We start from the raw sequence: 26,709 nt of genomic DNA, 5'->3' as shown, positions 1-26,709 counted from the left end.
GTAAATGTAATCTTCTATTTACAGTTTGCCTTTTGAATCTTCAAAACATGACGAATAAGAAGGACCTTCATCTTAACATAAAGTTTGTATTAATAAATAATATATCAAGCTCATGTTTCACAAAAATACATGTGAGAGTTGTCCCTTTTGGGCATCTGTTAAGATTGGTTAAATAAGTTGTACTGAAAATGAAGTAGATATTTACTGAAAGTCTACTATAAGTAGGAATTATTTCAAAAATTGAAACCTAGTTTTCCTGTGTCCAAGTTGCTTGTAAGCTGGAAAAGGGTACATATCTGCTAATGAGTCAATACATCAATTTATATTTCAGCTCAGGCATGAATTTGAATGACACTTCTATCAGAAGAATGTGTAGGGTTTAGTCAAATTTCAGTGAGTGATAACCTGCATTGCAATTGTGTCATTGTAATTTAATACAGGTATAATTTAATACTTTGAGATAGGAATTATTATCCCCATTTTAGAGATGAGGATAACTCAGGTACTGTTTAATCATGGAAATGTCAGTGATCATTTTTATAAATAGGCAAAAGTAGAATAAAAAATTCAGGTTGCCAATAGTTGAATTATAAATAAAATACCTACTTTCCAAAAATTCTAGGACATAAATCAAATAAAATAATCCAGAGAAAAATTCAAAATAGAAAACAAACAAACAAACAAACAGAAGGCGTCTGCTTGCTGGAGAACAGCAGATTTATGCAGGAGTGCCCTCTAATTTTGATATCACTACACAAATACCTTTTTTTTTTGTATTGCTGGATGTAAAGAAAAATAAAAAGAATCCTCAAGGGAACAACCAAACAGCTGAGAGAAGAGTGAAGTGAAACCTGGGAAAGAGCTAAGCTAATAAGAAAGCATTTTGGGGGGACGTGTCTACCTATGGTCCTGACACAAAGTGGGAGAACGGAGAAGAGATTCCACATTAAGCCTGGAGCATTAAAGAAGCTGACTTGGCTCTATGTCAGTAGTGTTTCTGGCTCTTGGATGAACCACAGGCATCCTCTCTGGAGGAAAGCATCCCCAGTTTAAGCCCAAAATGTCTCACAGAGTACATGAAATTGTCTATGCCTAAAAAACACTAATACCCAACACACAAAGAATGACATCAGTATGAATGAGAGGTGTCAGAAACAACAAACAATAGATTTAAACCCTCAAAACTTTATTTATTGGAATTACTAGCTATAGAATATAAAATGAAAAATATGTGAAATATTTAAAGAAATAAAAGACAAAATTTAAAAATGAGCAAATCAGAAGAGACCATAATAAAATGACAAATGTGGAAAAGACTAGCAGAGAAATTTAAAAAACAGATAAACTGTTGAAATTAAAAATCCATAGGGTATTCTGCATCTAACTGATGAATTAGATTGTTAACAGACCAATCATCCCCATAGGAATAGCTATTAAGCTATAGTTTTAAAACACAGACAAAATAGCTTTTTAAAGGTATAGGAGACTGAAAACCTAAAAATGATAGCTAGAACTTGAGGGAACAAAGCCACAGAGAGAAGGGATGTGTACCGAGTGAGCCTAACATTTTTTACCACACTCCCCTCAAGAAATGGCTGATTCACAAGCAGTGCAGGACAAGAGGATTTGCATACAGGTTGCTCAGCCTCTTGAGAGTCTCATGGGGCTGGAAAGACACAGACTGCAGTTCAGGATGGTCAAGACAGTCAGGTCTTTAGAGACTCATATTCCTGAGAAAAGAGAACGGCAGAGCATTGTTGCCTGTCTTCACTGGCCATTTGGCAATTTCTAAGACACAAAGGAAAGCGAGGCAGAAATCCAGGCAGAAGGTGGAAACAGATGCTAAAAACAGGTAGAGCTTTGGAAAGTCTCACCGTTCTGAGGACAAAAATAAACTGGTGTTCAGGGTCACCAAGGATGAGTGACCCTGGCTAAATAAATGTTGATGGACAACTCCCTAGGAGTATGGGCAAGCCAGGATTAAGACAGACCTCACAAATACTAAAGCTCAGTCTCAAAACATCCAGGCCTTGTTTGAAAGAAGGTGATTTATTTCTTACTCTCAGTTTATCCCAGAATGGAAGTAAATTCTCTCTGATAACTTAATATTATCCAGTTTCTATTTGTTTTCATATTTTGCATTATTCATCATTCTTTTAAAAATTTCCAGAGACGTTATGATACTTATTAGAAATTTATAGCAAATGTCTGTACTATTAGAAATATTTGAAATGTTTTTAAAATAAAGAAAAAGAGAAGAGAACCTTACAAGCTATTTCTAATTGAGCTTTCTATCATATTTTCTAGCCAAACCATTAGCTTAAGAAATTGAAATAAAATATGTACTAATTGGAAAGGAAGGATCTAATCTGTTATTATTCATGAAATCTTGAAACACAAAAAGTTTAATCTCACTACTAAGAAGAGAAATATAAATTTAATGACAATAAATATGTGAGGGTTCATTATACAATTTTCCCGTCTTTGTTACTTTAGAAAATTTTCGTAATAAAAAAGTTGTGGTTTTTTTTTACAGTAGTGCTAGCAATAGTGTAACGACATTGGCAATTTTTTTTTATAATTTGGTAATATGTAGAATCTTATAAACTTCCTAGAAGAAAATCAGATAATATGTTACTAAAGCTTTACCTTCCTATACAGTAATTTTTAATAGAGTCATCCGCTTAAGGAAGCAATTAGAGGATAGGAAAAATATTTATGCATGAGGATGCTAATAGTGGCATTATTTATGGAAAAAGAAGTTGGTTCCCACCAAGCATTTAAGAATAGGTTAAGCTCAAATAGACTGTGCCATCCATGCAAACAATTATTAGTAAGCTATTTCATATGGTATTTTTAAAAATTTTAATGAAATATAAATTAACACATGATACAAATGAATAAAAGCAAAAAAAAATTTCAAGTTATTTAGTAAATCCAAATATATCTATATTTAGATAGCTAAATATAAATAGGTATATCTCTATGCAAATATAGATGTATAGTTATTACTGTATACAAACACACATGCCTATATGTACATTTACAAATAGAAATTTTAGAAAGAAAATATAACATTCTTTTAACAATGGTAATACTAATTACATGACAGTTATTCCTATGCTATTATGTATCATTCTGGTTTAAAATACATATTCATAATAAGAGTAAAACAAAAGATATTACCAAAACATACTATATCTATGAGTAAAAAAACTATACTAGTTCTGTTTCTATGGAATTTCCCTGATAGTCAATCAACATCAGAAAATGAACCCAGTAAACATCTATTGATACACGTATTTACTATTAACCACTAACACCAAATTTTCTTACATATTGTACACGAGTCAAGTGCAAACAATCCATAGCAGTTGAGAGACAGCAATTACTGTTGCACTTTTAAACAACACTTCTAAACAAGTTAGGATGATTTCTGTGTGATTTGTGATACATTTCTTACCAAAACAGTAGCAAATTTATTATAATTTGCTACATAGACAAATTCTGCATTTGATTTCAGTTGTTGACACTTTTTAAAAACTGCTTTCCTTTTAGAAATAATTTTCATTTACTATCTTGTAAAAAACTGTTTACTTTTATAAGACCCCTTTTTCCTCTTTTATAGGGTAAAATTCATGATTTTAATTTGCCTTAAAATAGGTTGCAAATGAGTACATTTTTTTTTATTTTTCAATTACAGCAATAAATTAAAGCTCACTTTTTTAAATTTTAATTTTGAAATAATTTCAAACATTTAGGACATTTGCAAATACAATACAAACCCCATACAGAGAACTCCAACACCCCCCATCCCCAGATATCTGTATTTACCAATTTTACATTTTCTTACCTTTGCAGTACCTTTCTCTTTCCTTCCTTCCTTCCTTCCTCCCTTCCTTCCTTCCTTCCTTCCTCTCTCCCTCCCTCCTTCCATCCCTCCCCCTTTCTTTCAACTATATCTATTATCTTTCTATCAATTATCTATCTACCAATTTATCATTGTCTGAACATTTGAGAGCAGGCTGCATATATCATACTCCTTGAACTCATAACACTTCTATGTACATTTCCTATGAACAAGGATATTCACTTATGTCATGAACTCAACTGCAGTTAATTCAAGAAAATTAATATGGATATAAATAAAGCTCATTTTTTAAAACATGCTGCAAACCTCCATTTGTAACTTCATTCTTTTTTCTCATTTGATTCATCATTCTTGAATGTTGTATGATATATATATATATATATATATATATATATATATATATATATGTATGGCATTTGCTTTATACTTAATGGTATTTATAGAAATACAATTTATATGAATATTGTGCTGACTTATACCCTTCACTACATCACCAGTGTCTATTATTTGATAAAATCCCTATATTCTATGCCTCCAAAACTCCTATATGGCCTAGCCTTAGTCCATAACACAATGAGGAAGGTCATCACAGGTTACTGCTGAGTCTGGGTATTCTGTGTCATACCAAACAAATGTGTTGGAATGCTTCATTATACTAGTTTAGTCTCTTTACATATTCTACCTCCACTAGGAGCATCACCTGCTTGGAAAACCTCTGGAGTTAAAAATCAGAATTGAGGAAGTGGGGCATGATGGTGGCATAGGGAGGTGTGGAATTTAGTTAGTCCCTGAAAGCAACTAGTAAATAACCAGGAACAACTAATAAATAGTTTCAAACAACTGTTTGGGGGACATCCATGACTGATCATACACCAGTCCAGAATGTGTGGAATGGCTGAGATTGCAGCATAGAACCTTAAGTAAAGGTCCCCAAACTGAGAGCTGGTGCCTCTCCCCCACTGGCACAGCAGGCTGAGTTGGAACACTCCCCCATGGGAAAAAGAAGCAGTCTCTGCTGGGAGCAAGGAAAATTAGCTCAACCAAGTTCCAGCTGAGGTTTTAATTAACAAATTTGAAATGCTGAATATAAGCGATGAGAACAGATAAACCCAGGGCAAGCAGGAAAGGTACCATGAGGTCTCTCCAGGAAGAGAGGAGATGGGACTGATGGAAAAAATAAATAAATAAAACCATAGGCTTTTTGAGTCAGATGAGCTCAGAATACTTAAAAAGGGCGGTGTCACAAGAAAAGTGGCACACAGAACTGAATACCAACTCTGGTTGACCAGCAAAACTGGGGGTCTGGGGACTGGCTCTGAAAAGGGGTTTCTTTCTTTTTTCTTTTTTCTTTTTTTCTCATTCTAAGTAGCTCATTAGGGAAAGCTTCATGCATTTTCAAGTGACAGTACTAACCCAGGAAAGGGTGGAGTTAAGATAGTCAGAGAGACAAAGGAAGAAGTCAACTGAAGGAGATAATTCCCTAAAGAGCTTATGTTCTTTAAGAAAAGGAGAGGACAAGGTCCAGATCAAGTGGCTGCACTCCCTCAGAGAATTCAGACCTCAGGGCCTGGGGAAAAAGAAAAAAAAACAATAAAAACTGTAGCAGCTTAAACTTGGCTTATAACCCACACTTGAACCCTGGCAGAAACAGGTTCTGCTGAGAATTAAAGGCACTGCACATTTTTACACCAGTGGGGAGCCGTGGGCTGACAAGCACCACCTACTGGGCAGGTTAGAAAAAGCACAGAGTCTGGAGGCCTCATAGGAAAGTCTGACAATCTTCTGGGTCTCATCCTCAGGGAAACATGATACTGATTACACTCTCCTCCTACAACTTGAGCCCATCTGGTCTGGGAAAATCTGATTGGGGTAATCAAGGAAACCAGATGCCTAGACAATAAAAAATTATGAATCACAAAAGAAAAAAATGAAGATATGGCCCAGTCAAAGGAACAAACTTACAATTCAAATGAGATACAGGAGTTGAAACAACTAATTAAAGATGTTCAAACAAATATGCTAAATAAATTCAAAAATCAAATCAATGAATTGAGGGAAGATATGGCAAGAGAGATGAAGGATATAAAGAAGACATTGGGTGAACATAAGGAAGAACTTGAAACTTTGAAAAAATTTTAAGAATTTATGGGAATGAAAGTCAGAATAGAAGAGAAGAAAAACACAATGGAGACATACAACAGCAGATTTGAAGAGGGAGAAGAAAGGATTCATGAACTAGAGGACAAGGCAGCTGAAATCCTACACACAAAAGAACAGATAGAGAAAGAATGGAAAAATATGAGCAGGGTCTCAGGGAATTGAAGGACAACCTGAAGCACATGAATAAATGTGTCATGGGTGTCCCAGAAGGAGAAGAGAAGAGAAAGGGGGCATAAAGTATAATGGAAGAAATAATTACTAAAAATTTCCTGTCTCATAGAAGAGACATAAAATTACAGATCCAAGAAACGCAGCATACCCCAAACAGAATAGATCAGAATAGATCTACTCCAAGGAACTTAATAATCAGATTTTAAATGTCAAAGACAAAGAGAGAATTCTGAAATCTTCAAGAAAAAAGTGATCCATTATGTACAAGGGAAGCTTGATACGACTATGTGTGGATTTCTCAATAGAAACCATGGAGGTGAGAAGGCAGTGGTATGATATATTTAAGATACTGAAATAGAAAATCTGCCAACCAAGAATTCTGTATCCAGCAAAATAGTCCTTCAAAAATGAAGAAGAATTAAAAATATTGTCAGACAAACAGACACTGAGAGAGTTCATGAACAAGATACCTGCTCTACAAGAAAAACAAAAGGGAGCACTACAGGCAGATAGGAAAAGACAGGAGAGAGAAGTTTGGAGAAGAGTGTAAAAATGAAAACTATCAGTAAGGGTCAAAAGAGAGAGAGGGGGAAAATAATGACATATAAAATCCAAAAGACAAAATGGTAGACAGTAGACATTACATTGAGTGAAATTAGCCAGAAACCAAAGGACATATGTCTCATTAATATGAACTAATGTGGTCTCACTAATATGAACTAACATTGATGAGCTATCTTTGACAGTTAAAGTTGAAAATACAGGTTATCAGGAGATAGAAAAGGATAAGAGATTGGGCATTTGATGCTGAAGGAATACAGAATGTTCAACAGGATTGATTGTATAGATTCAGAAATGGATACCACAATACTGGTTGATGGTAGCACAATATATTAAGTGCTGTGAACAATGATGGGTGTGAGTATGGTTGAAAGAGGAAGGCTAGGAGCATGTATGACACCAGAAGGAAATATAGAAGATAAAAACTGTGATTGTATAACTTAATGAAACCTAAAGTGGTCAGTGATGGTGATTAAATGTACAAATATAAGAATGTTTTTAGATGAGAGAGAACAAATGAATGTCAACATTGCAAGGTGTTGAAAATTGGGTGGTATAGGGGAAAAATACAGTCAATGGAAACTAGAGTCTATAGTTAACAATAACACTGTAATATGCATCCATGAATTGTAACAAAGGCAATATAAGAAAGAGGGGGATATAAGGGAGTGGTGTAGGATTCTTGGTGTTGCTGTTGTCTGATCTTTCCATTGTATTTTGTTTTCTTTTATTTTCCTTCTATTATATTTTTATTATTCATTTTTATTTTCTTCTCTTCCTCTTTCTTTGTGGAAGAAATGGAAATGTCCTCATATAGATTGTGGTTGTGAATGCATAACTATGTGATTAAACTGGGAATCATTGATTGTTTACTTAGGATGGATTGTATTGCGTGTGAATAAAACTGTTTAAAAAATAAACAGAGGGATACAGTGCTGGAGAAAATTTGGAGAGAGGGATTGTTCCAGTTTGCTAATGTTGCTGTTATGCAAAATACCAGAAACAGATTGGCTTTTATAAAGGGGCTTTATTTGGTTAAAAGTTACAGTCTCAAGGCCATAAAGTGTCCAAGGTAAGGCATCAACAATAGGGTATCTTCACTGAAGGATGGCCAATGGCATCTGGAAAACCTCTGTTAGCTGGGAAGTCACGTGGCTGGAGTCTGCTTGCTCCCAGATGGCATTTCAAAATGGCATTCTCCAAAATGTCTGTCTCAGCTGCAGCACTAAAGTCCTTCTGTTTATGAGCCCCTTTATAAGACTCCAGTGAACTAATCAAGGCCCTTGCTGAATAGGTGGGGCTATACCTCCATGGAAACATTCAATCAGGGGTCACACCCTAACCAAAGGTGTCACAGTTGAGTGGATCATGTCTCCATGGAAATGACCGAATTCCAATATCCCATGAAATTGGATTAAAAGATCATGGCTTTTCTTGAGGGACATAATAAATTCAAACTGGCACAGGGATGTACTATATTCCCTTTTAGTGGGGAAGTAGAATGGTACAGCCCATCTGGAAGGCAGTATGGTAGCTCCACAGGAAGCTAAGAATGGGGTACCATATGGTCCAGCAACCCTGTTATTGGGTATATGCTTGGAAGAACTGAGAGCAGGAACACAAATGGAAATTTGCACAATGGTGTTTATTGTGGCAGTACTCACAATTTTCAATGGATGGAGGTGGCCTAAGGGTAAATTGACTGATAAATGGAATGGTGAGCTGTGGTGTATACTTACAATGGAATATTGAGTAGCTGCAAGAAGGCATGAAGTTGTGAGTTAAGCAGCTAGGTAAATGGACTTTGAAGGCAGTACATTGAGTGAAATAAGCCAGAAATGATATGACAAACATTATAATCCTTCACTAATATAGACTAACTATAATGTGCAAACTCTGAGAATTGAATCTGAGAGCATAGGTTATAAGGGGAAGGCTTATTGTAAAGATCCCTAGATTGTAAGCTTTTACAGCAGTTAAATCCATTCATGAGTTTTAATGCTTTTCTAAATCCTGAGATGCTGAGCTGTTTGTGTATAACCTGGTCAGTCCCTGGAACTTCAGGTATCTGTGTGACACCTGAGACTCAGAGCTAGAGTTCCGGCAGCTATGAATGTCAGCATTACCCCATACAGAAACTGTTAAAGAAGCTGAAAAATATATCATACTTGAATTAGAGATATGAACAAAATGGACTTAGTTGGGACTAAGATAAATTAGACCAAATGGTAAAGGATGATATGGACTGTACTTTAAAACTTCAACTTCTATGTGAGACCAAAGAAGAGATGTTTATTTGGTGCAAAATCTATATTCTCTGCAGCATACTATTTAATTTAACTTGTATGGTTAGTTTACTCAAATAGCATAATTACATGGAACCTTGAATAGGGGGTGAGATCTGGTTGTTTGTACAGGTTAGTGAAGCCTCGATACATCCCAGAGTAATTTGGGCAGAGAATAGGAATGTATTTGCAAAATCCCCTTGAGGGACTGGGGGAAAATGTGGAAATATTAAACTCCCCTATCTGGGGAATTACTGATATTCTCACAAGCATTGGGGACAACCGATTTAGAAGACTGAGCCCTTGATCTTGGGACATGCCCTTATGAAGTTTGTCACTGAAGAGAAATGCTAAGCCCACTTAAAATTGTGCCTCAGAGACACCCTCAGAGAACCTTTTTTGTAGTTCAGATGTGGTCTCTCTCTCTAAGCCAACTTTGCAGGTTAAATCGCTGCCCTCCCCCCTAAATGGGACATGACTCCCAGGGCTGTAAATCTCCCTGGTAACATGGGACATGCCTCCTGGGGATGAGCCTGGACCTGGCATTGTAGGATTGAGAAAACCTTCTTGACCAAAAGGGGGAAGAGAAATGAAAAAAATAAGTTTCAGTGGCTGAGAGATTCCAAATGGAGTCAAGAAGTCATTCTGGAGGCTATTCTTATGCATTATATAGAGACCCCTTTTTAGTTTTTATTGTATTAGAATAGCTAGAAGAAAATACCTGAAACTGTTGAACTGCAACCCAGTATCCATGATTCTTGAAAATGATTGTATAACTATATAGTTTATATGGTGTGACTGTGTGATTGTGAAAACTTTGTGGCTCAAACTCTCTTTATCCAGTGTATGGATAAATGAGTAGAAAAATGGAGACAAAAAGTAAATGAACAATAGTGGGGAGGAGGGTTATGAGATGTTTTCTATGTTCTTTCTTACTTTTATTTTTATTCTTATTTTTATTTTTTGGAGTAATGAAAATGTTCCAAAATTGATTATGGTGATGAATGCACAACTGTATGATGATACTGTGAACAACTGATTGTATACTTTGGGTGATTATATGGTATGTGAATATATCTCAATATAATTGCATTAAAAAAGCATAACCAAAAAAAGTCAGAATTGGTCCTATTAAGTCTTTCACTAAAATCCTCTTGTGTCTGTCTTCTATCATGCATTCTTTTCCTCACTGGCTATAGTTCAGCCATCATGGATTTCTCTCCATCCCTTGAAGATGTCACACTCCACCAACTGTAAGTCTTCACATGTTGTACCTGCATCTGAAACTTACTCTCTTCCCCTTCCTGGTCTCAATAATTTGCCAAGCTTATGCCTAATAATTCTTTAGATTTCAGATGGAAAAAAAAAATATACAACAAAAACACTTTCTATGGACTTCTTTAATTTTCTAGGCTATACTAGGTTTAGTACCTATACATTATAGTCATTGCACTGCGATTCTCTTTTGTAACATTCATCTTATTTGGAAATATTTTGTTTAATATTTGTTTTCCTTGATTAACTTGAAAGTTTAGTGAGGCAACAATTATATTCATGTTTACCACTGTATGCCACTCTACTAGCACAGACCCTGGAACAATCAGATGTAAAAAAGATCATTATTGAATACCTGTATATGTGAATGTAAGGGGAAAGTGCAGATCAGTATAAAATAGAATAGAAAACTATTCTGAATTTTCATACTATCTAGGAAATATCTGCAAGAGCTGTACCTATGGCTTTAGCAATCCCTTGAGATATCTGAATCCTAGTAATTGTGGTTCTGAAAAAGGACCCAACTAACTGTTTACATGGTTCTTTTAAAGGTTTGATATATATATATATTTGTGTGTGTGTGTGTGTGTGTGTGTGTGTGTGTGTGTGTGTATGGAAATAATGATGCAAGACCATATTGAGTATTGTAGGTCTTCAAATCAGTCATGCAAAGTAAATTCCAATTATACTATCATATATATTTTTCTTTTGATTTCTCTCCCTTTCCTCTAAAAGATTTTTCAATCTTTTTATTTTCTTTGCCTCATTACCTTTCAAGAAAAGAGAAAACAGTTTTAAGATAAAATCTCAATGCCTATTTACAGATAAGACAAGCTAATAAGGTGTAGAAAGCACTATTTAAGAGATAAAGCACAATGCATGCATAAAGGCTTACCATAAAAATGTCCTAGTTGCTCTTTAAAAACCCTGACACTTTGGGCTTCTACAAGTTTCTGCATCACCAAGAATAGTTTCTCTGAGGTTTGTTACTAAATGTTAGATTTTTACCCAAGATTATGGGAGATAATAATGTCCAATTCCTATAATGATAAGGATATGGTAACAATTCCTATGGGCTCCTTCAGATAACTTTCATTTTTCCAATTTTATTGCTGATATAATCAGGAATGCTTTTTTAAATCCCACTGTATTCTCATACTCTTTTAAGCCTCTACCTTACTGCAAAAGTGTAACAAGGTCAACATTGATGGTATTGAATTCTCAAATGAAAGAGATTCATAACCCTAACAAAGTGCAATTTTTAAAAAGGCTTCCGTGTTTTTGTTTTTTTTTGGTTTGTTTGTTTGTTTTTTTTGCAATATCATAAAATTGCTGAGTAAGATTAGAGAATTTCAAACTCTGGCAAAATGTTTAACTTGATAGAGTCTATATTTTCATGTTTGTTTAAGCTATAGCTATTGTATTTAAAGTTACCAGATTTTCACCACCTAAAAAAACTAGTGGCTCTTACTGAAACAATTTATTAATATGAAAACAGCATTTCTTAACAGCAAAAAGAATCCCAATTTAAAAATGGATAAAAGACTTAAATAGATATCTCGCCCAGGGAGATATACAAATGGCCAGAAAATACATGAATAGATGCCCAACATCATTAGACATCAGGGAAATTCATGTCAAAACCAAAATGAGATACCATTTCACACCCATTAGAATGGCTGCTATTAAAAAAAAATGGAACATTACAGGTATTGGAGAGGATGCGGAGCAAAAGGAACATCATTTCAGTGGTGGCAATGAAAACTGTACAGCTGCTATGGAAGACAGTTTGGCAGTTCCTCAGAAAGTTAAGTATATAATTACCATATGACCCAGCAATCCCACTATTTGGGTACATACCCCAAAGAACTGAAAGTAGGGACATGGATAGATATTTGCACAAAGAAGTTCTTAGAAACATTATTCACAATTGCCAAAAGATGGAAGCAACCAAGTGTCTATTAATCAAAGAATGGATAAAAAATATGTGGTATATACACACAATGGAATATTATTCAGTAGTAAAAAGGAATGAAGTCCTGATACATGCAACAACATAGATGAACCTTAAAGACATCATGTTGAGTGAAATAAGCCAGACACAAAAGGACAAATACATGATCTTAACTAGAATAAGCAAATTCATAGAGTCAGAATCTGGAATACAGGATACCAGCGGATGGGGTGGAGATAGGGAATGCGAAGTTAAGGCTTAAAATGTACAGGGTTCCTATTTGGAATGATGGAAATATTTTGGTAATGAATGGTGGCAATAATAGCACAACATATTGAATGTAATTAACAGCATAAATATAAATCTGAATGTGGTTAAAAGTGGAAATGTTAGGTTATATATATGGTAACAGAATAAAAATTTAAAATAATCTATGGGATTGTATAACACAGTGAACCCTAAGTTAAACCATGGACTATACTTAATAGTACAATTATAAAAATGTGTTTTTATCAATTGTAACAAATGTTACACACCAATACAAGGTGTTAAAAATAAGATGGTATATGGCAATACTGTATTTTATGCATGATTGTTCTGTAAACCTACAATTTCTCTAATTTAACAAAAAAAGAGGAAATTAGAAGAATACAACTCCTATAAATTAGAATTCCTGTTTGATCATTTATGCAATTAGACAAGTGTTTGATTTATATACCAAGTTCTTTAAAAAGAGCTTTCTCATAGTTTTACATAATCTGGAAAGATCAATTAAATGAAATAACATAATAAACAGGTGAAAATTCAAAGTATTCATATCCTTTGTTCTTTAATAATATAGTGTTTCTTGTACTTATATTAATTTATAGTTTAATGCTCAATCCTAGTCATGGGCTAATCAGAGTAAATGTTCATTTATTTTTGAGGAAAAGAAAAAGTACTATCATGCAAATTCCCAAATGCCAACTCCCCCAAATAAGGGCATTTTTTCTGTAGGATGCAGTGCATTTTGAAAACAAATGCCACTCATCTGAACTTAAAATTTGATAAACACATATAAAACCACTATCCATTTATGAAATCTGAGACTTCAATAGAAACTTGTATGTGAACATTGAAGGTCACTTGAAATTACGGCCTTTAATTCTACAGGTAAAATTAACCTACCACAACATTACAATAAAGGCATCTTGTCTCTGCTCCAAAAGATGGCTAATTATTTCCTTCAGGAATTAAAACAAATGTGGTACTTGTTATTTGACATTTAGTATTCTCACAAGAGCAGCATGAATAGAGATTAACACGTTTATTTTCTTAGCTTAATTTTTGTTCTTTGGCATTTTACTATGTTTCATGGCTTTTGTTTTGATTTGGTTTCTACCTTTCAGGAAGATACCACTCAGATTCTACCTTTGAGGAAATACCCTATTTGGTTTTCAGTGGGCATACTTATTTCAATAATAACTGTGTTCTAAGGTTTAGCACCTTCCCCCATTACCATATTCTATTTTACATGTACCTATCTCCATCTCATGTAGTAAGAAATATTTCAGTCTCTTGACTTTCTATGTACTTGTAAAGGAATTCTAGTCTTTTTAGCCTTCCTTCATTTTCCTATGTTAATCTATGTGCTCATTTAATGTGATAACCTACTGGAAATCAATACCAGCAAATAGGAATTATAATTTCCAAGCAATTAAACCAGTTAAAATCATCTAATAGCCACAGGATACCTTTTTCACAGACAAAAATGAGATTGTGTGTCTTTCTCAATTGATTATGTAAATGGTTTCTCTTTAGCGTCTATTTGGGGACCTCACTTCACAGGTAGTCAGTGCAAGTTGAGTTGCTTTGTGCTACTTCTTTAATAGCTAAGTTCTTTTGAAAGAGTTTCAATATGTTGTCACCCTCTATTGTTGTAATTGTATCTTTTTACATGTACTCTAAATATATCATGGTTAGTTATATCCTTTTTATACACAAACATGCAAATTCTATGTTTTGCATATTGTTTTGTATAATTGCTCAAGAAAATTGAGACATAAATTCTGAAGAGAACAAATATTCATATTTTTCTAATAACTATGAAAATAAATAAAACCTTCAAATGTGTGTTCAGTTTTGAAACAAAATATTCACTTCCTTTTGAATGAGTTAATAGGTAAGAATGATTAAACTCATAAATTACAATTGTCACAGTTATTACACTCAGTTATAATTGCCTAGTTGTTTGTCTGGCTATGTGAGACTCTAAGTTCTTCAGAAATAGACACTTTCTTAATAATTGTATTTCAGTAAACATGTGCCTAGCATATTACATCTCTTTTACTTAGAATTGAAATATAGTTTGGAATATACTCAGCAAATTATTTGGCCTGTGATTTCTAGGTAAGCACTTAAAACCCCTTTTCATTTTATATGAAATCTACTTTTGTACATGTGCACAAGAAATAGATAAAAGATATGAAGATGAATAAGAAACAGAAGCAGAAACTACAGCCTGAAAATGAGATATCCTCCTAATATTCCACTTAATCTTAAATCATAATGGATAAAGCTGAGTTTATGTGAGGTTTGTTGGTGTTATACAGATTACAATATTAAAACTGTGTAGTGCTATGACACAGGATGTGCATTATGTACAGAGCTAGAATTATTATACCTTTGTTGTTATCCATTCCTCCTACAGCATACAGAGTTCCAACTGTAGATTTTCTAGGTTTAGTTCTTGGACTTTGCATTAAAGTTCTTCTTTCTGGCAAAAGATGGTATTTCATTGCTTCCAGAATCAGCTTTTGACATTCCAGATCATTCTTAAATAATGCATGGTTTTCTAGGTCAGCTAGTATCTGTGAACAAAACACAAACACTGTAAATAATGCTTTTTAAAGGAATATGCATTCAATGTCAGTAGTTAAAATTTGAAACTGCATGCCATTATTACCCCATAATGAAAGAGAAGCAGAATGTGATATGAATTCATTATATTGACAAAAAAATATGAGTAAAATATCTGGCTATAAAGAGAAACAGAATGGTAATTATTGTTTGATACAATATTATTTGAGTATCATTTTAATATACAGAGTTTAAGGGAACTTCTAGTGATCAGTTTTTCCAAACCCTTTCCTCTTAGAAAGCTATTTGTAAATGAAATATAGTTGTCTGTGTTGGTCATAAACATTTCTGGGGAAGGTAATTTTAAAAAATATCCTTTAACAAAATAGGTCATACAATTTTATGCTTATATTTAATTTCAGATGATCCAGGTATAGTTAACACATTACAATTTCAGAAAACTTGAAGAAAAGTAAAAAAATAATTATCCTCATAACATTTCTTCAAGTATGCAACCAATTAGACAGTTGTATGTAAGACAAAGTAATATCATCAAAATAATGAAAACTAAGAAATTTTATACCTGAAATTCAACACTTTAGGGAACATAAGAGTATGATCAGAAGTTTTAAGCTTTATTTTGTGTCTCTTTTGCTACACTAGGTTTATATCTCCTTAAATTTTTCTGTGTACATTCCTTTAAACTCATGAAATTATTTTATAGTTTTCACTTCCTCTGATCCTCTTTACATTTTTCTTGATTCTTTCAGTCATTCTTCCTCTTTTATAATAAAACCTGCTTGATATTGAAAGTTAAATCTGTCACATAAATTTATGAAATTAATACATAGAAAATTTAACATTGACTCACTGACCTGTGCTACACTGGTAAGAAAATGCACCACATATGCACATAAATGTTAATTGAATGAGTAAATTAATATATGTTGTCAGCATATAAATAATTTGAACACTTTACTTTTAAACATTAATTAAGGGGATTTATTTAGCTACTCTGAAACATAAACTGTTGGAGGTGCCAAGAAGAATATAAAAACACATCAAATACTCGTGCATAAGATTTGGGAAAGATAATGCAATAAATCTAAGGCTCAATAAGCAATGTAGTATATTGGAGTTACCAGATGCCTTGGAATTATAGAAGCAAGAATATTAAATAAAATTCTTGACTATTTTCCCCTTCTTGTATATTAAAACTTAAGCCACCTTCCTACTACCCACTTTTATTCTGAACGCTAAGGAAGAGTAAGAGAAACAATGAAAAAATGTATGGAGCAGAATACAGTATCTCCAATGGATTTTATTTTTAAGGGGACTAGTATCTTTCAGAAAATTGTGATCTTAATCACCAAAGAGAATATCTATTTCTAAGGACTAAGTGGTCTTTATAAACAATAAAAAGAGAAACAGTTTAATACAACTCTTGGTCCTCTGTTTATGTGTCAAAATGTGTTTTTTTCCTGCATCTGAGCCTCTGTCTTTCCTTGAAAAGTGAAAATAACTAGCCTTCTCATTGTTAAATGATTCTTCCTTTTCCTTTTCTTCTCCCTTACTAATTCACCTTTTTGGGGAAATGTGGGGTTAGTTGATCATAAAACAAAACAAAACAAAACAAAACACAGCTGTTTATCCATTAGGTACATACTCTAGACATATCTTCTCCAGATAAATATCTAAGTACTTCCAAATAGATAAGAAAAAGAAAGAACATGAAAGTATATTTGCTTCTTTTCTGTTTTCCTTGCCAAACTATAACACAGATGAATGAAGTTTAACTCTGTGTTTGTGCAATGGTTTAGATTTTGGATGAATAGATTAATTTGGGATTAATTCAAAGGTTTAAAAATTTTGACATATTAATAGAGGCAGTCACTTATATTAAAAAGAGTTCATAAACTCTTGAATTCTACCCAAAGAAGGTTTACAAATGGCCAATATGTACATGAAAAGATTCTGAACATCATTAGTCATTAGGGAAATGCAAAACAAAACCACAATGAGATATCACTTCACACCCAATAGGATGGTTATTATCAAAAAAGTGAAAATAAAGTGTTAGCCTGATGCTGGAAAGAATGTAAAATGGTACAGCCACTTGGGAAAAATTTGGTGGTTCCTCAAAAACTAAACATAGAATTGTCACATGATCCCACAATTCCACTCTTAAGAATATAGGTCAAATAATTCAAAACAGGGACTCAGGTATTTGTTCACTACTGTTTACAGAATATTATTTACAATAGCCAAAAGATGGAAACAACCCAAGTGTCAAACAACAGATAAATGTGTAAATAAAATGTGGCATATACACAAAATAGAAAATTATTCAGCTATAAAAAGGAATCAAGTTCTGATACCTGCTACAATATGGATGAACCTTCAAAACATTGTGCCACATAAAATAAGCCAGATATAAAAGAACAAAATATTGTGTGATCCCATATATGAAATACTTAGAATAGGCAAATTCATGGAGACAGAAAGTAGATTAGAGGTTACCAACTATTATTATTATTAGTGCTTAATCAATGCAAGGTGACAGATGAAAAAGTTTGATAATGGTTGGTGGTTACAGTTGCACTACATTGTAGATATAATTAATACCACTGAATCATACACATAAATGGTTTAAAATAGGAAGTTTTGTGTTTTATATGTTACCACAATAAAGTTTTTAGAAAAAGAGTTTATATACTATTTGTGCTATTCATATGACTCTTTGAACCAATTAAGGATTTAATTATAACTTAAAAGCAATTCTATGCATTTAAAAAAAACTTACTATCATGTAAAAATGTTCATGCAATATTTAGTGAACATAAAATTTGTTTTTTCTTCCCATATTTTAAACTTTAAAACATTTACACTGGAAGTATGGGTATATTCCGGGGAGGAATGTAGACCCGGCATCGTGGGACGGAGAACATCTTCTTGACCAAAAGGGGGATGTGAAAGGAAATGAAATAAGCTTCAGTGGCAGAGAGATTCCAAAAGGAGCTGAGAGGTCACTCGGGTAGGCACTCTTACGCACACTTTAGACAACCCTTTTTAGGTTCCAAAGAATTGGGGTAGCTGGTGGTGGATACCTGAAACTATCAAACTACAACCCAGAACCCATGAATCTCCAAGACAGTTGTATAAAAATGTAGCTTATGAGGGGTGACAATGGGATTGGGAAAGCCATAAAGACCACACTCCACTTTGTCTAGTTTATAGATGGATGAGTAGAAAAATAGGGGAAGGAAACAAACAGACAAAGGTACCCAGTGTTCTTTTTTACTTCAATTGCTCTTTTTCACTCTAATTATTATTCTTGTTATTTTTGTGTGTGTGCTAATGAAGGTGTCAGGGATTGATTTAGGTGATGAATGTACAACTATGTAATGGTACTGTAAACAATCGAAAGTACGATTTGTTTTGTATGACTGCATGGTATGTGAATATATCTCAATAAAATGAAGATTTAAAAAAAAAAATAAAGAAAGTTATAATTTCACAAAATGTTTAGGATTCCCAAAATATAAATTGTTTAACTAAATGGAATTGCAATAAGTGATATCTTTTAAAGGAGTTTAACCTTGTGAATTCTTGTAGTGCTATAAGTCATAAAAGGATTTCATATGTTGACTTACATTATAATTTTTATTTCTTTGGACAACTTTAAAACAAACTAACATTAAATTGAAAAAAAATGGTAATTCTTTGATAACTATTCAATTTCTAAGAAGAATTACAAACATTGGCCACAGAAATAGTTATAAATGTTTTGGTTCTTTATTTTATATATAAAATGGTTATACATGAATAGGATGTGCAAAATGTTTTGTGTGATAGTTTATGTGATAAAGTTTGTGAAAATGAAGTAAAATGTGTACTCTTGAAAAAAAATGAGCTAGATCGATCTTGTTTTCCTACCTTCAATTTTCCTTGTGCCTGAATAACAAAAGCTGATTATTTTGTTTTAAGACTGTAAATAATATAAAAGATTAGAGGAAAATAAGAATAGGAATACAATACAATATTGTTTACATTTTTGTTTCTTAAGGAGTATATTAGTGTTTATTGAGATTCAGTAATACAATATACATAGAGATGATACAGCTAGAGCTAAAAACTAAATTATCTTCTACTTGAATAGCTGTATATTTATATATTTCTACACACATATATATAAAGATATATTAGCATTATTTCAACATTTATAAACAATAGATTTGAAAAATCCTGTAAATATAAAGTATATGAGGACATTCGACTCTAAATGCTGCGGTTTATACAACTTTCAAATAATAAATTTTAAAAAGAAAAGAATAGCTCACTGTTTATAGATACCCTAAAATTATTTGAAAGTGACATGGAAGATACAGAAAATATGACAGGGAAGAAATACAAAATAAACTTAGAATTTATGTTGCTTTTCCACAAAATGATCAAATAATATCTTCCTTTCAATTGCCAAAATATTCTGTAAACTATTTTAACTTTGAGATATTTCTAATTATTTTGATAAAATTCTTTATTTTAAAAGAATGTGAATTCTTTGTAATCATTTTTACTTATTTTCAAATAATTATTCATTACTATTTCTTGCCTGTGAATAGTATGACTTATGTTCATAACTCATGTTTTACAACATTATATTATTATTATTCTCTCCTATACTCAGGCACACATTGAGAAAAATAAAGTTCTCAAGCTGCCTTTTAAACTTGAATTATCTTTGAATTTTTTCAAATGCTCCAAGATTAACACAAAGGTTATTCCTTCACTTTATCAAATGAAAGACAGTAGAAATAATCATTTGTTTTACACTCTTCAATTTTGATGAACTCTAAGCTATTATGCAACTCCTTTATTTTCCAAACTTAGAAAACATATGAATATGCCAATAATTGTATACTATTTAGAAGCACGCTCATGTTTATGTACAAGGGCATATATAATAATTACCTCCAAACTAGAATATTTTCTTAGGATAGCAGATATCAATATCTTTGACAAACAGTATTTTAACCATAGAATACTTTATGGTGAAAACAAAGGGCTCTTGGAAGTTTCTTTCTCAGTGTCTTCACTGTTTATATATTCTTATTCCTAGCATAATCACTGACTACAGCCATATATATTAATTTTGTATTAAACTCCAGGAAGTATTCCACTATCTACAATCCAAAAATGTTTCGGAATATTTTTTTTTTCTTTTAGAAGAGATATCAGAATAAAAAATCCTGAGCATCAATATGAAGGGCAGCATGGGGTACTGTTAAAATTATCATTACATAAAATGTAAATGTATTTTTTGTTGGATCCACGTCTTTCAAGTGAAGAGAAATAAGTTGTCTTTAAATTATTGAAAATATGCCCCAGGAGGAAACTGAAGATGAGATTCTCAGGAGTTCTCAAGAAGAAGATGGTCTTCTGGAAGAGAAAGTATGAAACTGATATCTTCATTTGAAACAGGGAATAACTGACACAGACAGCTTCCACCCAAGAGTCATAAAAAAACATCTAGATATCCAGAGCCGAACTATCATGCTTTAATCTGCATACTTTGGCTATTTTTCTAGATATTTTCTTGCCTTTTGCTATCTTTTAACCATAACACCTATGCAATTTCTATCCTTTTGACTGATTTTTTGCATCCTTAGTCCTCTTTGGTAAGAGCTCAATACCTGACTACAATTCACCCATTATTTAGCTAAAACACAGAATTAAACCACTATTGGGTACTGCAAGCTTCCTGTTACAAGTTCCTTATAATTTTCTTGGTTTTTTGAGTCATTGGGCTCAGGCAATAAGTGCTTTTCATTAGTTTTTTACTTTTTATTGTAGCACCATATATACAACTCAAATTTTCCCATCTTAACCACCTTCTAGTGTATAATTCAGTAGTAATAATTACCTTCACTATCCATTAACAATTTTTTTCATCAACTCAAACAGAAACTGTGCTTATTAAGCAATAAATTCCCATGTGTGTACTTTTTAAGATAGCAAATATGTTATGAGAAAGCCAGAAATCTAAGCCCCCTCATTTCATCAGTAGAAAGGGGATTTCTTTCTTCATAGGAAACACTGGGTAACTGGATACTGAACTGGTGCAGTATATGCTTTAGTATCCGAATGTTAAACAATACTGAAAATAAACAAGATAACTTAACTATTTGGTCTAGGAAATATTTTCTCCTGGAGGATAAGGCTGTGAACCCACAAAAATATGTTGTCAAGACTACAGCTTGCCCATCAACACTTGCTTCAAGAGTCTCACCTTGTGCCCATCAACACAAAACTCCTCTGAAATAAACTCTTGCTAATCTCAACCATTTTACTATATTGTAAGGACTTCCTTAAAATAACTCAGTCCCACCTTTAGAATCCTATAAATATCCTCCACTCATTTTTTCCCTGCAGAAGCTCTACTAGGCTCTGTTTAAGTGCTGTGCTTTCTTACTGGAATAGGTTGAACAAAGTCTGTTTGTTTTATTTTTCTTTAAGTTATTTTGTGGCCTCATTGGGTGAGCACATATCACCAATAATTTTGATCAATAAATTTCAAATTTAATAAATGCATTTCTGAGAGAATAAAATCAAGTAGTTTGAAAACTTATTCTCTTGGCCATTCTACTCTACAGTATTTCAATTATTTATATTATGTAGGAAAATCAGTAGAAGTAAAAGCTAGGTTTTGGTGTAGTTTACTCTGTGAGAAATTTCAGTTTAAGTAAGAAGCAGTGCGATATAGTTGAATTGCACTTATTGTATGTGTTACTAAACAAAAGTATCCATTATCATATTCCAATATTTTGTTGCTATAAATCAGACAAAATTTCAAGTACATTTAATAAATACAAAAGTTACTGAGATACTGTCTTTCTAAATTACATAGAGCTTGTCAAAAGGGATATTAGGATAAAATTTAATACAAACATGAATATCTCTATGAAGGTAATGAGCAAAGTAACTTGAACTTTTATAGAGCCTAGAGGGGGTCACAGTTAAGTGGACCTTACAATGGTATGCTATATTTTTTTTATAAACTCACATTTCAAACATCTGCTTCCAGATCCTGTGTTCTGAGAGGTGAGTATAATTCAGAGAAAAATGTCATAATGGAAGATTTCCTTGTTAAAGGCAGTGAACTCTAATTGTTTCAGGAAAAAGTCACTTTGTCAGAAAAATAATATCTTTAGTAAGGTGCTATAGAATCCAATCAAATAACCTAGAGCTAAAGAAAAATTCTGAGATATTGTAACAAATTAAAAAACTATCTTTTTAATCCTGCACCTCACAGACGACATGTTTTTCACCCACATTCCTGTGGGTATGAACCCAGTTGTAAATAGGACCTCTTGAAGATGTTATTGCTAGTTAAAATGTGGCCAAATTGAATCAGGGTGGGTCTTAATACATATTACCAGACACGTTATAAAGAGAGGAAATTTGGCAGCAGTCAGAGAAACCAGAAGACATAAAAGCAAGATGTCAGACAAAGCCACAGAAGGAGACCAAGGACATCGCCATGTGATGGAGGCAGAGACACAAGTCAGGGAATCCCAAGGATTGCAACAAGCCAGCAACAGAACACTACAGACTCCAAGAGAAAGTGTGGTCTGGTCTACATCTTGACTTGGGGCCTATGGCCTCTAAAACCATGAGCCATTATGTGCTTGTTGTTTAAGCCAACCTACTGTGTAGTATTTATCATAGCAGCCCTTTCCAACTAAGACTTACTGTAACATACATATCCAAGTAAATTAAATATTTCTAATGTTCTTATTTATATACAAATACTGGAATAAGTAAGGTACATTACACACTGTACTTTTCTACATGCAATGCTTTCTTTCATTAATTATTCTCTCAAAGAGGAAATCACTTTGACATATGCCCTATCTCTCTGTAACCTAAATAATGACCAGCAAAATATGGGATAAACCTGTGACTGCAAAATAGAGTATGACCAAGAAACATATTTCAGAACCTGCTATATTATTTTTAGAATTTACTAATATGAAAAATCAGAATAATTTAACTATTCATAGTTAAAACTTTCTACAGAAATTTTGTTAGAACATTCCAATTGCCAGAAATATAATCAACTTTCAATGAGAATGTTTTTTTCACAGTGGTGAGTATTAAAGCATTATTATTCTGTTTTTGCATATGCTTCTTGAAGTTCCATTGGTTTTATCACTAACTTCACTTTGATTAGGAAAAAAAATCAAAATGAAAGGCATTTGTTCAAATAATTTTTGTAAATGACCAATGCATTTGTCATTAGAATACAAATAATTTGATTGTTGATGGTTAGATAAATTGAACTATACACTCAGAATAGCCACATGTTTAGCTACATGAAAACACTGATGATTATTTTAATCCTGTGTGGTTCTGCAAACACACTTCCTAAACTGCAATTTTTCAAGAGTACTTTTATGAATTTATTTTACTGCTTGAAATAAATTGTAAATCATGACTCTGAAAGAATTTCAAATGTTAATTCTCAGAAACAACTGCTTCATATAAATGGAATTCATTATTCATGTATCTAGATATTCTATTGTTTTTCCAAACCCCCAAATAAGAAAATGGAATAAATTTTCATGTCATTGGAAAAAAAGTCATCTTTCGTATAAATTATCTTAATGTGTTAAGGAAATAGTCTCTTCCCTCAAATTTTTGCCTTGGTTCTTTGCATAAATTTGCATGTGTAGATACTCCTTAATATTTTAAATAACTTATTCTCTTATAAGTAAACAAAATTAAATGCATGGATTTATTTCTGATGCATAGCCTACTCTTTTTAGATAAAGGGCATAAACTCTAATTTAAGAGTAAAAGTCAGAAAATACATTAGAAAATTTTGCATTACAGAGTGTTCTACAAAATATCACAAAGCAACGCCATTAACGAAATTTAAATTACAGCACCACACCCTTATAATTGCAGTGGCTTGAGATGACAAAAGAGCTATATTGCAGACCATTCCTTAAGCAAGAATAATTCTGCATGCATGAAAACATAATTTGAAAGGCCAATGTAACTCAGAGAATCTGTGCAAAGCATAGAAAGCATATTTATACCTTCCAACTGGTTAGGGAATCCATTGTAAAATGGAATGCAACATTGAATAGACACTAAAAGATAAACTTAAACTTACTATAAAGCAAAAAGTATTAATTCTTCTAACACTATGTCCCTGAGCTATCAAGGTTATGAAAAACATTCCCACACTCATAACAGAAAGACAAAACTTCATATACCTCATATAATTTCATAATATTTCAAATTTTGTTTTGCTGCTGGGTGTTGTGCAAAAATATTAACTCACGTAATTTCAGTCTGTAAAAAAAAATTGATTCCTATTAGAAGTGACAGTCCTTAGAGTACAAGTGAAAGTTTTGAGTACATTCTTTCAAGTTTTTTGCTTTACAAAATGAGTAAGATGAAAGAGAAAATATACCATGTACAATAGGCTTTATGAAAAATAATGATTCTACTTTCTTCTTATATACAGGTCTGATACAAATAAAATAATTTCAGTCATTTGTATTAAGCAATTTCTAATATATTTTATAGGGAGAAATGATCACATGCTGTGCTAAATAAACTGAATCTGTTTAATAGTCAGTGGAAGGTGCTGGAGGAAGGAGCGTGTGGTTATCATAGAACTTTGTAGAACACAGTAAAGAGTGAGCTCATACATAGACAGGGCTATCCCATCTCACATGGAAAAACAGCAACTTCATTATGGGTAAAGAGGTTTTCAGTATTTCACCCCATTTGTAGGTTTTTAAAGGCATAAAGGAAAATGGCTAATGATGCTGAAAATTCGGCAAGTTTAATTAATTAACCAACGCTTGCAGCACTTCATCAGTGAGTACTTGAATATCTGCTGAGAAGGGAACAATCTAAGCTTCCAGAAGAGGAACTAGCTCGACTGTAGCCGGAATATCATTCTGCAACCTGAGAGAATCTCATCACCCTGAGTAGATAGATCCTCTTATTGCATATCAGAGTCATATTAGCTTCAATTGAAAATAATTTTGGCAAAAGATAAAATCATGAAATTATAAAAGACTGAAATATTCTAGTCATTCTTCTGGCATAAATGCTCTTTTGGCTAAAATTATACAAGGGTAATATTTATATTTTTAAATAAATGAAAAAGGTAATTTCAATAGAGCTTTCTATATTCTCTCCCAGTGATCTCATTTCAAAAGGAAAATACAAATTACTGACATGCTACAAATTACATCAGGTATTACCTGAATGATTCCTACTCAAGTATTTGAGGAAACCAGAAGAAATGTTCTATGTAATATGGAGCAGATTCATTAATTTGATTCTGAATACAAAAATATTTGATTGCCTTAAGATGAAAAATAATTGACCATGTTGATGGTACAAATAGAAAAGAATAATGGCATAATCAAAACAAGTTGAGCTCATAAAATTAACTCAAATGATAGTTCTTACTAGTGGCAATGAAATGGGTTTTATGCTGCTATAATTTATGATTATAATAAAAGTTTATTTGTTTAATATGGCTTCCTGTTCCAAAAGTAGCTTGAAAGCCCAGAGTTTCTAAAACTTAAAATAAATGATCCTGTACTCTGCATGAATATCACTTTCCTGACCAATTTTATTGATTCCTAGTAAGCCCTGTAAAACTTTCCTTCATCCGTCCATTCATTCACTCATTCAACAATTATTCAGTCAGTACCTATTATGTGCCAGGTACTAGGTCTTGAATATCTACAGTTTCTGTCACCACTGCTCTATTCAACTCAAGCCTACTATGTCTCCAGAAGACCTGCCTTAGTTTACCATGTCGTCTATTTAGAAGCATCCATTAATTTCTTATTGTTTGCAAGATTTTATTCGACATCCTCAGAACAGTATGCCAAAACCCCTGTAATATTCTATTCTGTCACTTTACCCAGTACCCTATTGCACATTATTCTGTATTCGAGCTCTTCTGATCTCTTTCCTCTCATGTGAATAGATCACACTATTTTCTTAATAGAAGACTTTACTCTTTTTTTTCCCATTTAGATCAATATCCATACTATCTCTTCCCACTTATGCTCTTATCCAAATTTCACACAATCTTCAGAGTCTGGTTTAACTCATTACTTCCATGAAGCATCACTTAATTGCTCAGGCCAGAGTCAACGTCATTTGTTTTAATCAGTCATATCAGACTTTAATCAGTGACCATCTGTTATGGATTGAATTGCATCCCCCCAAAGACAATATTCAAGTTCTAACCCTGGTGCTGTTAATAAGAACTTATTTGTAACAGGATTTTTGAAGATGTTAGTTAAGATGAGGCCAAACTGGATTAGTTTGGGCCCCAATTTGATATGACTGGTATCATCATGAGGAGGGGACAGATGGGCACGGACAGAGAGACAGTAAGATAGACATGGCTGAGGTTGAGTCAATGTTGCCCTAAATCCAGGAAAGCCATGGAGAAGCAAGGCATGGAACAAGATTTTTTATTCTTTAAAAGGGAGCATGGCCTTGCCAAGAACTTGATTTTGGCCTTCCAGCCTCCCAAACTATAA

At 32.9% G+C, this 26,709-nt stretch overlaps 1 protein-coding gene across 2 annotated transcripts in view; it reads right to left on the bottom strand.

Moving 5' to 3' along the window:
* Window positions 1–26,709, bottom strand: part of KLHL1 (kelch like family member 1) — a 449,643-nt gene that overhangs the window by 97,516 nt on the left and 325,418 nt on the right. For both annotated transcript variants that reach the window (XM_037800143.1, XM_037800144.1), the window contains exon 6: window positions 14,940–15,126. In XM_037800143.1, the coding sequence (XP_037656071.1) occupies window positions 14,940–15,126 (187 nt within the window). The remainder of the gene's footprint in view (window positions 1–14,939; window positions 15,127–26,709) is intronic.

Source organism: Choloepus didactylus, chromosome 12 (assembly GCF_015220235.1).
Source record: "Choloepus didactylus isolate mChoDid1 chromosome 12, mChoDid1.pri, whole genome shotgun sequence".
Classification (NCBI taxonomy): domain Eukaryota; kingdom Metazoa; phylum Chordata; class Mammalia; order Pilosa; family Megalonychidae; genus Choloepus; species Choloepus didactylus.
This window is presented reverse-complemented; position numbering and strand designations above follow the sequence as displayed.